This window comes from Tinamus guttatus, unplaced genomic scaffold, assembly GCF_059628265.1.
Source record: "Tinamus guttatus ecotype Peru unplaced genomic scaffold, ASM5962826v1 Tinamus_guttatus_pri_ptg001602l, whole genome shotgun sequence".
Classification (NCBI taxonomy): Eukaryota; Metazoa; Chordata; class Aves; order Tinamiformes; family Tinamidae; genus Tinamus; species Tinamus guttatus.
This window is the reverse complement of record NW_028290136.1, coordinates 2,860,353-2,874,794: the sequence shown is the minus strand read 5'-3', so window position 1 is coordinate 2,874,794 and position 14,442 is coordinate 2,860,353. Positions and strand designations below refer to the sequence as shown.

At 39.7% G+C, this 14,442-nt stretch overlaps 1 protein-coding gene across 1 annotated transcript in view; it reads right to left on the bottom strand.

Annotated features, from left to right (window-relative positions):
• USP25 (ubiquitin specific peptidase 25) overlaps positions 1-14,442 on the bottom strand; it is an 84,796-nt gene that overhangs the window by 39,859 nt on the left and 30,495 nt on the right. Inside the window, 1 exon segment of the mRNA XM_088539336.1 lies at positions 14,212-14,374. Within this exon segment, the coding sequence (XP_088395462.1) occupies positions 14,212-14,374 (163 nt within the window).

Below are 14,442 nucleotides of genomic sequence, written 5' to 3'. Positions count from 1 at the left end.
TACTTAAGTTTAGTAATCACATAAATGAAACACTGTAGACAAGTAGAATAAATCACATTTTATAAGAATTTCATTAACTCTAAAACTGTCAGTTTTCAAAACAAACTGAAATTAGAGCCTGTTTAGCCCTTTAGGATTAATCTCATAGTCCCTATATCACCTAACTCCCCAATGAAGATGAAGATGATCTTTGTACATATAGCTAAAATCCACTCACATTTATCTTTTTTTTGCATTCTTTCCTTTATTCCCACTATTATATAAGCGAATACCTTTCAACAGTGTAAGGAAACATGTTACAGACACTAAGGCAAGAATGCAGGCACACCTTTGAGGAACACCATAGTGTCATTCAGCGAACTACCCAAGCCAAGAACCTACAAGAACAAGAAGCTAGACAACAAAAACCAAAGTCCAAAGCAGCAGCTTGGAAATAAAGTCTTTCACTGCCACCTACCCAGCTGAACCGCTGCTCTTCCCTAAGAGCAAGAACTACCCCTTAAGCTGAAGATCAAGTAGTCCTTAGAGGTAGACTTACGACTTCCACTTTATTCCTCAACATCAGCAATTAGACAAGGAAAGGATCACAGAGAAAAGTATTTTAAAGAAGCTCATCATCACAGAAGCACAGGACAGATTTGTCCTTCTTTCCATTCCATTTGCTTTTATCATCTATGATTTTATAATTTGTGATTTATAAATAACTTTCTCAGATTACATATTATCTATTTATTTTGGAAAGGGAGAGCTTGTCTAGCCTAGCAATATGCTTTGATCCTGCAAATTGTCCCCATGCACGTAAAGATTTTAGACTTCACATGCAACACATTTAACAGGGTTTCAACTCCATAGTGCCAAGAAAGTGAAACTCAGATTGTGACAGGTCACTAGGTTTATTCTAAGAATATAGAACACTTAAAGGTGGAAAAAAAGATCAATTTGTTAAAAGTTGCAGCATTCATTACTCCCCTCAGAAAAGGGCCTTTTCTGAGTTTGATCTCTTTCCATATGCCAAAGTACTGCATCTCTTAAGAAAAACTCAGACAACCGAAGTTATATTTTCTAACATTTTTGCATTTAAAAAGAACACACCTACTAAAACATTGACCAGAAAAGGCCTTTCTGACCTCCTTAAACCAACACAAGCAGTCAAGCAGGGAAAGTTTTCTTTCTGCTCTGTTGTTCAGACTGCAGGTTCTCCTTTACCCTACCTTGCAAAGAAGAAGGATCAAAACACTGAGATCTTTGTTTACTTACTTAAGGAGTAGAAAATGTTAATATTTAATTTGCATGTTATTCCAGAAGTTTAAACTAATTGAAGTTATGTCTCATGATGTAACAGCATTCCACCAATGGGCTTTTCATCAAGTCCAGCATAGCTATGTCTCACACACAAAATAAACCAGCTGATGATATATAATGCCCGAAGATTGGCTCCTCTCCAGGACTAATCCAAGCTCCATCAGTGCCAAGCCACTGAGCTGGCCAATTTCATAATAAGCACAAATCAAACATAGAAAAATGTTCATAAGTTTATGATTTTTACCCAGCACTCAGTCCAGATATTTTTCAGAACAGCCAGATTTCTTTCATCTATAATTGTAAACTGTGAACATGGAACTTGATGAACTAAGCTGAAATTCTGCTTTTTCTGCCACAAAGAATAAGTAAGAGGAGTATTTAATACTCTCAACACCTTCATTCTGCTCAAAATTTCTTAATCAATATTTTTACATATTAACCTTTTCAAAAACTAAATCTAGTTTCACAGTGTATTTGTAGATCACAGCTTCAACCACATTTTTCCATGGGAATAGTATTTTACTGTACAGAGTCATACTCAGAGTCAGGCACTGCTAGCAATACCAGAAGGGCAGGACTGTGTTGTAGCTGAGCTCCACCAGCTTCAGGAAATTTGTCTCTTCATGAGAAGAGAAGCATGTGCAAAGACAGGACTTCGCAGATTACTGGAAATCAGACACTATCATGCAAATCAGTATCCAACAAGTGTGTGTACGAGGCCAATCACTTTTTTTTTTTGGTTCAGACAATAAAGAAAGGAGAGAAAGAAATAGGAAATATCACGGCCCAACCATAGGATGATTCAGCTCTGAAGGGACCTCAGGACTTCACCCAGTCCAACCTCCTGCAGCTGCCAGAGCAGACCTGCCTCATCAGGACTTGGTCCACTCATCTCTTGAAGACCTCCAAGGACAGAGGCGCAACCATCTTGTGAAGAAATCTGCTCCACTGCTCAACTGTCCTCAGTACAAAAAGGTTTTCCCTCAGAGACACTATGAGCCTCCTTTATCTCAGCTCACACCCCTGTCTCACATCCTCTCATCACATACAGCTGGGGAAAACCTGGCTCCATCCTCTCTGACTGGCCTGCAGGTAGGGGCAGGAGGCTCCTGGATCCCCTGCAAAGCCCTCTCTCCTCCAGCATGAACAACTCCTGGATCCTCAGGCTCCCCTTACAGTTCCAGTGCTTCAGCTCTCACCATCTCCATGGCCCTCCATGGAACTCACTCTGCTTTATCAGCAGGTGACCCAAAAACAGACACATCACTTACTAGAGGGTCTTAATTACTCTGCTCAATCCACCATTTGTGCCCCCAGTCACCCAGCCCAGGACACTGCTGCCTGTCTTGGTGAGCAGGGCCCGCTGCTGCCTGACGCTCAGCCTGCTGTCACTGTCGGCCCCAACCCCCCAGGCCTTCCCAGCAGAGCTGCTCCCTTCCCGCTCAGTTCCCTGACAGGGCCACCACAAGGGGGTCTCCCGTCGCAGGGACAAGATTTCACTTTTGTCTTTGTTAACATTCATAAAGCTCCTGTCGGTCCATCCTCCAGCTTGTCCACTTTCCACTGAGTGGCAGCTCATATCTCTACGAGCTCTCCGTGCTGCTCCAGGCAGCACTGAGTACCTCAACCTTAGCACCACTGTCTCTAAACCACCTGTTCTGTTCAACGACCCCTTGTTCTCCTTGTTAAACCATTATATTACTGGTAGAGCAGCAAAAGTTCCTCTTGTCCTTGATGCCTCTTGCGAGTGTCAACCCCAGCTGAGCTCATGCTTTCCTAACACCATCCCTTTGTGCCTGGGCAGAGTTTCTGAATTGCTCCTCAGCAGCCCATCCCCGTGTTTCTGCAACCTGCACACCGTCTGCCTTGTTTAAGCTCATTAAACTGATTGATCATTTTTGCTGTTTTTTCCTGCTAGTTTAACAATGACTTGCCAAGCAGACAGATGACCACCGCAGTCATGCAATGGGTGGAATCACAGCAGTACCAACATATATCAATGCAAATTACCATGAAAAGCAACATTTTTTCAGGATATCTGCTTCCCACTATATTAAAAAAAAAAAAAGGCAACCCACACATAACAGTATTAATTTCAGGAGTTCAAACTACCAGTGCTGAAGAACAAGAGATATACTGTGGCTTTCATCTGCTATATTAGGTGAAGACATAGACATATTTTCTACATTGCTGCAGGAACAAGGTAGAATGCTAATTTCAAAAACAGAAGATCGTTATATTTTGTAAAATATGTGAAATATGATCCTCATCACTGGTCCAGTATTTAACATCTCACAGAGACAAAACAGAGCTTCAAAATACAGGCAGCCTCAATTTTACTTAAGACACCTTATCTGTCCTTTCCCCTTTGAATGTCTAGATTTATCAAATATAACGACCTTAGCAGAATTTAGGAAGTCTCAATCATAGGATCACTTCTTAACACTGATGGACTGTGATGCTGCATTAATGCAACAAGTATAAAAATCAGCATATTAATTCCATTAATTAAACTTATAGAAGTATGATGTATAACAGATCATTAATAATGTTAATCATTATCATTATTAATGATTAACATTAATCATTTTATATTTTGCTAACAGAATATTAAAATACTAAATGAACTGACATTAACAATTTTAGAGTAGGAATATTCTGCTGTGCCCAGATAAGAGATGATCTATCAAGGTGTTCCTTATGACTTTAGACAGGCACTCTTGGGAGATTCTTCTAAGTTCTATAAATACAGGACACTAAAAACAGTTGTTTCAGTGACAAATGTATAAATGTAATTTATTTGGCAAGCAATTTTCTGAATGTTTCCATCTTCAGAGAACAAAGAATATCCTTTTGAGTAAGAATTGGTGAATTTTCAACTCTGATTGCCTTTCTAAAAGGTTTCATGAAAAAGACAATTTGATAAGGAACACTGTGTCTCTCCATTTAATTTGTAAACACTAAGCTCAGAGGGCAGAATTGATTTCAAAGTTGTTCTCTGAGACTCATATTAAAGCCATTTCAACTACTAGTTCTAAACCAATCAGCAAGATGCCAAAAACATTCTCATTTGGCAAGAAATTATCTATGCTGTTTAGGTATAATGAATGCATTCAAAGAATGTTATAATGGCTACAGAAAACTCAATCCGCTAAGGTGATAAATAAGAAAAAATATCATGGTTACAAATGACGCTTAACACTCAAAATAGTACATACATGCTGTTAAGACAGCACAACATGCAATGCTGCCATCATTCTTTTTTTTCACAAGAGCTTCCATCCCCAAGCAAATCTACATAATTCCCATCTTTGTGGCATGCTAGTTTGTAGGGTGCCTTTGCCGAAGAGAACTGCATGAGCAACGGACACGGATGCCGCTGCTAGTGTGGATGAGCATGACAGCACCAATGCATCAGCAGCAAAAGGGACAAGGAGCCTGTCCAGTCTGGTGCCAAGGCTTGAGATTTAACAGAAGGAAAACATGAAGACTCAGTTGAATGTGAGTCTTGGCAAGAACAATTTAGTGAGGACTTAATTTGGCTAGAAACTGAAATCGAAAGATACATTTTTAGCAGTTTAAAAGCAATCTCAGGAAGGGGGAAAGCAAGACATGTACAAGCAGAGCTCTTAAATGTCCTTTAGGTACTGACATTAAACTAATACATGATGATCCCATACAAGTAGGAAGCTTATATATGCATTAAAGCATTGCAACATCCCTATTTACTTAAGCCATCTTGGGCCTTCCATGCCAGTCCAGTTTTACAATTATGCTGATTTTGAAGCACCAAAGCAGAGACCATATCTGCTTCATTTTGGAGAGCAATCGTAGAGCAATCTCAAAAAATGAATACATTATTATCGTACTAAAAATAAACGAGCAGAAATAGAATGTTGCCCGTTTCATTAAGTGTATTACTTGGAACAGATTGCCTCTGCCAACATGACAAATTAGACTTACATTCTTACTTTGCTTTAGCAACAATATCAACATTTTACTGTATACAGAGCTAGCTTTAGTTAACAGATGTTATTAGGGTTCTTTATTCATTCCACTAGTCTTAACTAAAGGAAATACAGAATGGCACAGACTATATGCCAAACTCTGCACACATTAGCAGTAGGAATTTTGAATTTATTGTTTACCAACAATAGCATTACTAAAAATAAAGTAGTCCAAACTACTGGACTTCAGTTTATTAGTGACTTAACACACTGCAACCTCACTCTGTCCAGTATCAGTGTCCAGAAGAGCAGAGAATTGCAAAAAATAAGTAATCTCACTTGCAAATAAGTCCACTTCTGTCCATCCCTCAAATCTTTTGGACTTTTTATCATTAATTCTCCCCCTCTTGCCTCTCTCGTCACTAAGACCTTCCCCCCCTTTTCTTTTCAATTGTTTATTTTATCCTTTGGTTCATATTCTTGAGCCTGTTCTTCTGACACTAAAAGCCCATGAAGTGGCTATGAGCTGCCTCTCTACTCATGCACTGTGCTCCTTTGCACCTCGCACTCGCTTGTGCACGTCTTATTCATGGCAAGTAGAAAATCCTACTTATCAGAATACAGAAGTAATAACTGACATTAAACAGCCAACAGACCTATATTTAAGCCCACACATACATCACACAGCATTTTAAGACAGTCAGGAAGTATACTACTATACGAATTCTTCCTACATAACTTCAAAGGCAGACAAATGAAAGAAAAATTGACTGCTATACTTGTCTGCATTATTATTCTTTATAAGATTAAATATATTTTGTATAAAACATAGCATGACTATAGAAACATGACTGTAGAAAATTCTAGATATATTTTGAACATGCACATAGTAGGCCTACATATTGTTTTTCACCTTTTAGTGAAAAGTACCTTTGGAAAACAAGGAAATCACCCAAAACATATTCCGACCTTCCCCATCCCTCAGAAAATCTGGCACATTCAAAGCATTTACTGAAAATCCTCACACTCTTTCGAAAGTTGTGTAGAAGGACGAGGGAAAGGAAGAGAGAAAACCAGCCTAAAACCTGAGACTTGAGTAAATTCTTGCTCAAACTTACTTATGAAAGTATATATATAAGAAGGTTTTTTTTCTCCCTCTTCCTCTCTAAAGCAAAGCTCCTAGAGGCTGTTATGGCGCATGGTATGGCTCATATTAGAACTGATGCAGAATGACCCCAGGTACATAGTGATAAAGGTCAGGAAAATGTTTAGTATCTTCCAAAGTCACAGAGTGAGATTCAACTGCAGCTCTTAGAAGCTTTGAAAAGCATCTCAAAAAGCACATTTTTATTCATGAACGAGTCAACAGTTCAGCATTCCACACTGGTGAAAAACGAGGTATAAAATGCAGTTTTAAGCTGTCATGTTTTGTTTTCCCAAAAGGCTTAGGTGTAACATGGAAGAAGATGGAAAACAGCTTTCATACTGTTTGATCAAGAAAGTCAAACTGACTTAGGTTAAGTCAACAGTTTTAAATAAACAGTTCACTATGGTATTACCAGTCGACTTTAAGAGAACATTTATTGGTTTATAGCAACAAACTTGGAACATTACTGTAATGCAGAAGGCAGATAAGCATGATCTGCGACGCTTCCAGAGGAATCCATTTTAGACTTGTGTCTTGGCACATACTAGCACATGCCAGCCAAGTACTCTTCTATTATATGCTCAAAACTAGGGAGAAAAATAAATAAATAAATAAATAATAGCATGCTAGGACATAGAATAGCCGCCAAGTCACTTCCTTACATGGCTAAAGTTCACAAGATTTTGCCTAAATTCATGAGACTTACGAAAGAAATTTGCAGCCTAACGTTAAAGAGGATGCCTAAACAAATCAATGTTTTTATGCTCTATTAAACCTAAAAATCTAAACTGCACACATACATGTTCTGTATCCTTTATTTTAATTAAATGAGCTACCGTATTAGTAGTGAAAGGTAAAGACATCATCTGTTAAAGCTTTCTAACCCTTCAAAATCGTTTCTCAAGATTACGTACAACTAAGGTAATGGTTTGAAAAATCAGGGGAGCAACCAGAGGAAACAAGAGGCTATGGGGGAGAACACAGAGGAGGAGGAGGAATATCCCTAAAAGCCCATCAACAGAGATTCGATGACAAAACTTGGCAGAAGTAACAGGTAGATCTCTACTCAACATGGAGATGGGAGGAAGAACCTAATTTTCCAACTTCAGTATCCACTTTCCATGAAACTATATAGATCGGTTTATACCATATCCTCCCTCTCCTCAGGCCATTCCACAAAGAAAGTAGCAGAAGGAAAATACTCTAGCAGAGATCCTATTACTCAACCAGAGATTGCACCATGGAATATCTTCACCATCCAATCTTCCTTGCCCAGGGAAGCAAGGGAATCACGTACAATCTATACGCACTGCATCATCCATCATGATCCCTTTAAGTCAAAATGACAAATAGGTAAAAACAAACAAGACAGAAGTTATATCCTTGTCATAAATTGTTGCAAAGGCAGCAAGAACAATAGCTGAGCAACTAATACAGAAAGGAAATACTCACTTGATTCTCATATGACAAGCTGACTTTTTATTCTTCTCCAAACTAAAACCTTAAGATCAAATCAGATCTTAATCCCCACCAGGAAAGCAGGAAAGTTGTCCCAAACACAAAGCAACAGAGTCAAATGCCAGAGCTGGTGTCAGGGTTGCCAAAAACAGAAGTTAGAGAACAGCCATGGAGAATTATGCTCTGAAAGATTTTTTAATACTTTGTTTTGTATGCCACGAGCATCATTTGGCAAAGTGGAGAGCTAAAAAGACAAGCTCTTACGAAGTCATAAGACCAGCAAAAAGCTACCGCTGGTTCTTTGGTATGGGATGGCGTGTGGAAGAAAAGAGCAACTGCGTTGACCGTATTTGCTAAATGACCAACTATTCACTATCTGTCCCCATAACTTTTTCAAGGTACTGGCACTACTTTTTGTACTTTGTGAAAATCCTGCTTGGAACTCAGAAGCCTGAAGTCATCGCAGTATCTTAAGTAAAACATCTTGGAGACAACTTGCAGAAGTAGCAAGCCTATGAATCTACCAGGAGACACTCATTAGTGCATCTCTGTCTTGTGAATTACAGTTCTTCTGCCTCAGGACTTGCAAACACCTCATTCTTATTCAGTTTGTCATGGAAAGCTGCTTGATAAGCTCAAAAACTATTATTATTTAGAAAGCATTTTCAGATTATAAACTGTAAACCAGAGAAAAGTGTAAAGTTATCTTTCACAAAGGAGCCCCTGAAATCTACTGCAAAATGTGAAAAAAAAGTAGTATATTCTTGTTTTGATTCTTTTAAAGATTTGATAACTTAAGTTCTATTTAATGCGCACATTCACACTTACGATGAGAATTAGAAGAAAAAACATTTTGGAAATATTCAAGTACCTCAAGTTTTAGGGATCACTTTATGAAGTTAATTTATATAAATAGTTGCAAAACATGTGTGGATGACACCCTTTCAAAAGTGTAGTTTCTTGAAGGATCTAGAGAAGGGAAACAAATCCTTGAAGGACTTGATTCTTTTCTTGGCAGGTCATCAAGGAGCAAACACGCTATATCAATGCTTTGTTTGGGCATATTTGCTTGGGAACTCAATTTTTAGCTCATTTTATTATTGAGTCAAAAGCATTCAAGAGTGAGAAAAATTTTTAGAAGTCACATTGGGGAAAATTTTAACTGTTGATGCTAATGATGCCACATATAACTGTTGTAAAAAAAAATTGTTTTGGAGGTATCTAAAGAGAGGACACCCTTCCCTAAAAAAGTGGATGTTTTCCATGTGTTTAGTTCTCTAGCACAAAAATACAGATAAAGGATAGCATTTCAGGAAATGGTAGCATCTTGTTAGCGTTTGCAGTCACGGCAAATGTATTTTTAGGAATTGCTTGCTCTTAATGTGTCAAAAGTTACTTGACATAAGTAATTAGTGGCATTAGAAAAAAATAACACGCACTACATAGGAAGACTATTAACATGGTGAAACCATGTATTTTTAACAGGTATTCCCTAACACATACTTAAGACTTCCTTTACAGTTTTGCTTTCTATAGGTCAACAATATCTAAATGTTAACCGAGGCGATATGAAAAGTTTCAAGGAAAGCTTGCAGGCAGTGCAACCCAAGGAGTCAATCTGCCCTGTGGATAAATAAGTACGGTATTAGCTAATGCTCTAAATTAACATGCATTCAATTTCCTGGGATGGTTGTTTGGAACATAATTCTTCCTGGCTGGCAGACAATATTAATAGCCTAAATTTTCAACCAACTAAAGCTATAAATCTTTAAATGGTTTACTTGAATTACATTTTATAGACCTAAATATAGGAGTTAAATTATCTTTTTTTGGTAAAAGCATTGTAATTCTAAGTGTCACAGATTTTCACATAATATGGGTGATGATCATAAGAACTGGCTCATCCTCCTCATAATCCACCTTCAAGGTATAAAGTTGCACACTGGGTATAAATAACATGAGATCATAGCTCGCATAGATTTTTATATTCCCTAGCCTTCTCTTTATGTCTATGGTTAATAAATTAAAACTCAAGTTCTCTAGAAAATATTTATTGAAACATTTGCATTTTTCTATCAATAAATAATTTTGTTTACAGAAATGCACACATAAAATCCATCTTCCGGAGATTCTGGAAGGACTTTGGAATGGAAAAGCTGATTACAGAACAACAACAGAAAAGGTAAAATACTGAAGTCGAAATAGCTCTAACAAAGCCATGCCTTCACGGAAATAAGATCTGCTTCTATACTAGCACCAAGACAGTGTGTCTGCTACTGGAGAAAGCTATGCATACGAGGGAATTAGGAAAGAGAGGTGAACAAGAAAAATATTCTCGGATCTCAAGAAAAACAGATCTCAAAAAATCTTAAAATTCAAGCATCTGTGTAATCTGATAGTTTGCTAGACATTGAAAGGAAAGAAACCTAGGAATGTGAAACCTTGTATGGGAAGGCAGGTAGCAGGGAGAACAAATACAGAAGTAAAAGTCTTTCTGTTTCATCATCAGAAGTGCTACCTGTACCTACAGGTAGGTAAATCTGTCCTTAAGAAAGGCATGGGGTCCTTTGAAGAAGTCAAAACACAAACAAACAAATAAAAACATATACCACTAATCCAAACTATATAATCTACTTAGATCTCAAATTGACATCTGAAGAAGTCATTCAACAAAGACTTCTAACTGAACTGAGCATGAAATAAGATGGAGGCGCCACTAAAAAGCTAAGCAAAAATAACTAAATAAAAAAAAGGGCAAGAGTAAAAGGTCTTTCCCTGTCTGAAAATATGTTACGGCAAATATGCCAAGTCTGTGCTGGAGACTGTGTTGCTAAGCATATTCATAAGTAGCTGGAAAAGAGAGTCAGTGAAAAGAGAGATGACCAAGTTTGGTCAGTTAAGAAATTCAAGATAATAAAGGTAAAAGTCAGTGAAGAACTGACAGAAGAATCATATGGTACTCACTGACTGTGTAACAAAATAAAATAAAATTCAACACAAGTAAGTGATGCACATAGTGGAAAACAATGCTAAAGCTGCATAGGAGAGGATGGGCTGGCTCCAAGCTATTTACTGCTACTCAAATAGGATCGTTTTATGACAGAGAGCTCCAAAAGGCATCCACTCAGTGCTTGGCTGTAGTCAAAAGGCAAACTGAACAAGGAAGGAAGGAAGAATGAAAGAGAAAATATCATGGCCCAACCATAGGATGATTCAGCTCTGAAGAGACCTCAGGACTTCACCCAGTTCAACCTCCTGCAGCTGCCAGAGCAGACCTGCCTCATCAGGACTTTGCCCACTCATCTCTTGAAGACCTCCAAGGACAGAGGTGCAACCATCTTGTGAAGAAACCTGCTCCACTGCTCCACTGTCCTCAGCATAAAAAAGTTTTCCCTCAGAGACACTATGAGCCTCCTTTATCTCAGCTCACACCCCTGTCTCGCATCCTCTCATCACGTACGACTGGGGAAAGCCTGGCTCCATCCTCTCTGATTGGCCTGTAGGTAGGGGCAGGAGGCTCCTGGATCCCCTGCAAAGCATGAACAACTCCTGGCCCTCAGATACTCCTCAGGGCTCCAGTGCTTCAGCTCTGACCATCTCCAAGGCCCTCCATGGAACTCACTCCACTTCCTCAGCCTCAATCCAATCCGCCATTTGCGCCCCCAGTCACGCAGTCCAGGACACTGCTGCCTGTCTTGGTGAGCAGGGCCCGCTGCTGCCTGACGCTCAGCCTGCTGTCACTGTCGGCCCCGATCCCCCAAGCCTTCCCAGCAGAGCTGCTCCCTTCCCGCTCAGTTCCCTGACAGTGCCACCACAAAGGGGTCTCCCGTCCCAGGGACAAGACTCCGCACTCATGTCAAGTTCTCTCAAGGAATCTCTGTCTCAATCCTCATCTACTGTTCCTACTTGAATCCTGTCTCTACATACAAGAGTATCGGTGATCTAGCTGAAAAAAACTGCAGCAAGGAAGGCATCGAGTACCTTAGCCTTCTTTGAGTCTCCTGTCACTAATTCATCTGCTCTATTCAGCAACAGGCCCATGTTCTCCTTGCTCAGCATTTTATTACCCTTGATGCCCCTTGCAAACCACAACAGCGGTTGAGCTCGTGCTTTCTTTCACAGTCAGGCAATTTTTTTAAATTGCTCCTCAGTAGCCCATCCCAGCACTTCCTGCACTGACTGCCTGCATTGGCGCTTTGCCCCAAGTTCCCTGCTTGGCCAAGCTGGTCTCCTGATATATCTCCTCGTTCTCCTGAGTATTGTGATGGACTGTTCTTGCACTTGGGGGATGCTGCCAGCTTCCCTGAGCTCCTTTGCCCTTCAGAACTGCCTCTCACAGGATTCTGCCTCCCAGTTTCCTGAAGGAGTCACTGCCTGCCCTCCTGAAGCCCAGGATGCACTCTGCTACCAGGGTGCACTCTGCCAGTCTCCTTTTTGCCCTCCCATCATGTTCGTGGACTGCACTCTTCCACAGTCACTCCAGTCAGGGTTAGCTGTATTACTGCAACCTCCTAAACAGTTCTCCCTTCTCAGTGAACAGCAGATCCATCTGTACATCACCCCTGGATGATCCACTCAGTACCTATACCAGCAAGCTGCCCCTGGTACTCTTCAGAAGCCTCTACTTTGCATCCTGCTGCGTTGCCCTTCAAGCAGATGTCAGGGTGGTTATTACAGTCCCTGACATGGACTTCCTTGAGTTCCTCGAAGAAAGCTTCGTCAAATTCGTCACCCAGATCAGATGGTCCATAACACCCTTGCCAGAGCGCCACTCTTACTAGCTTCTCTTCTGATCCTGACCCACAAACTCTCATCTTCTCCCATGCAGGTACCACACACATTTGAACTGCCTCCTTCCATAAAGGGCAAGCATCTTCCTTGTCACTATACTTGTCTTTCCTGAAAGGCCTCGTATGTGTCTATGAGAGCATTCCCTGAATTCACAACACACCCACATTTTGAGTACTTTACTAGTCCCTCAGCTTGGAAAAGATAGCACCAGCATGTTGAAACAAAAATTCCTCACAATTCCTAACGAAAGGACCCTACAGACATAAGAAATTTGCAAGGGTTCGAGGAGAGACAACTACTTAAAACGGAGGTCCATGGGGGTTACTAGTTAAACAAACCACAACAGGACCAAGCCAAAAGTAATTGGAGGCTCAGGAATGTTTGAGGAGAGCAATATCACACACACTTATCTTGTTGTACATCTCCTTAAGCATCTACCTGTGGAAAGTGCTAGAAACAGAGCAGTGAACTGAATCATCTCCTTAAGCATCTACCTGTGGAAAGTGCTAGAAACAGAGCAGTGAACTGAATGAACTGTTTCCCTGTGCCTGAAGAGCTACCATTATGAAAATAACAGGATAAGTTTATCTGAAGTATTTCAGCTTGACAGTAATTTGTTGAAAATAGGTATTAAATGTTTAGCTTGCTTTGTCTCAAAATGTCAGACTGTATCAAGAGTTACAATATGCTGAATTTATTTCTCATAAACTAAAAAAAAATCCCTCCTATCACATTTCAGCTTCATCCAAGGTTTTCTGTGAATTTAGAGACTTTAGAAGATATCCACAGAAGGCTATAGATTTAACAAACACTGCTTAAAAAAAGATCTCTCAAGAGAAGCATTCATAAAGCTCGAGTGCAAAGAATGCTTGATATTTCAACATTAGATTTCACTAGACAAGTTGACATATCATCACTCATTTTCCCATTAAACATATTCCTTAAAGAAATGGCTTCTTCTACTTAAGTGAAACAAAAATCCTTTATAGATAATTGAACTAAGCTATTCTTACAAGTTAGCAGTCAAGTCTATGTATACACAGCCTAGAACTGGTTGCAATAGTAAAGTAACCCCTAAACAGATACAAGTGCATCCACATCAGGCCTTCACTTCCCCTATCTCAGGTTCTCTTCTCTATTACTCATTGCTTTTTTTTCACCATACTCTGCCAAATATCTCCTTGTACCTATTTTGTTAAGTATTCCAAAACCGAGGGAATTCCATTTGCTTTCCTGGCACTGTCAGACACCTTCTCTCAATCATTTGCATGTTGTTATTTTTTATATTAAAAGCTTGTTCCACATCCATAACCCACTTTTCACGGGTTTTTAGGTGTCCGCGACTGTCACTGAACATCATGAGTTGCAGTCATTCAGGATGTTTAGAGACTCAACCCTTTGCCTTCAACATGATAGATACGCAATAAATAAGTAACGCTTAAACATTCCTCGTTCAGTGGCCTAAACTTCCCAGGAAAACTACACTGAGATGCTAACTATGTAGGATAACTCACCTAACAGTAAATCCAAGCAAGAGTACGCACAGTTAATCAAGAAGGTTCTTACCTGAATGACAGCACTAAACCAGCATGTGTTGCCAACATTCTTCAATCCTACTGGACAGTTGTCTTGCCGCTTTCGATCGTAAGGGTTTGGAGAGTCACTCCACACCTCTGGATGTGTCCTCTTTAAACTTGCTTTATTTTCTGCAATACTGGCTTCTAGAACTCTTCAGAAGAGAAGGGAGGGAAAATGTGAGGAAAAAAAAGCAAAAAGACATTTTAAAACACCTTTGGT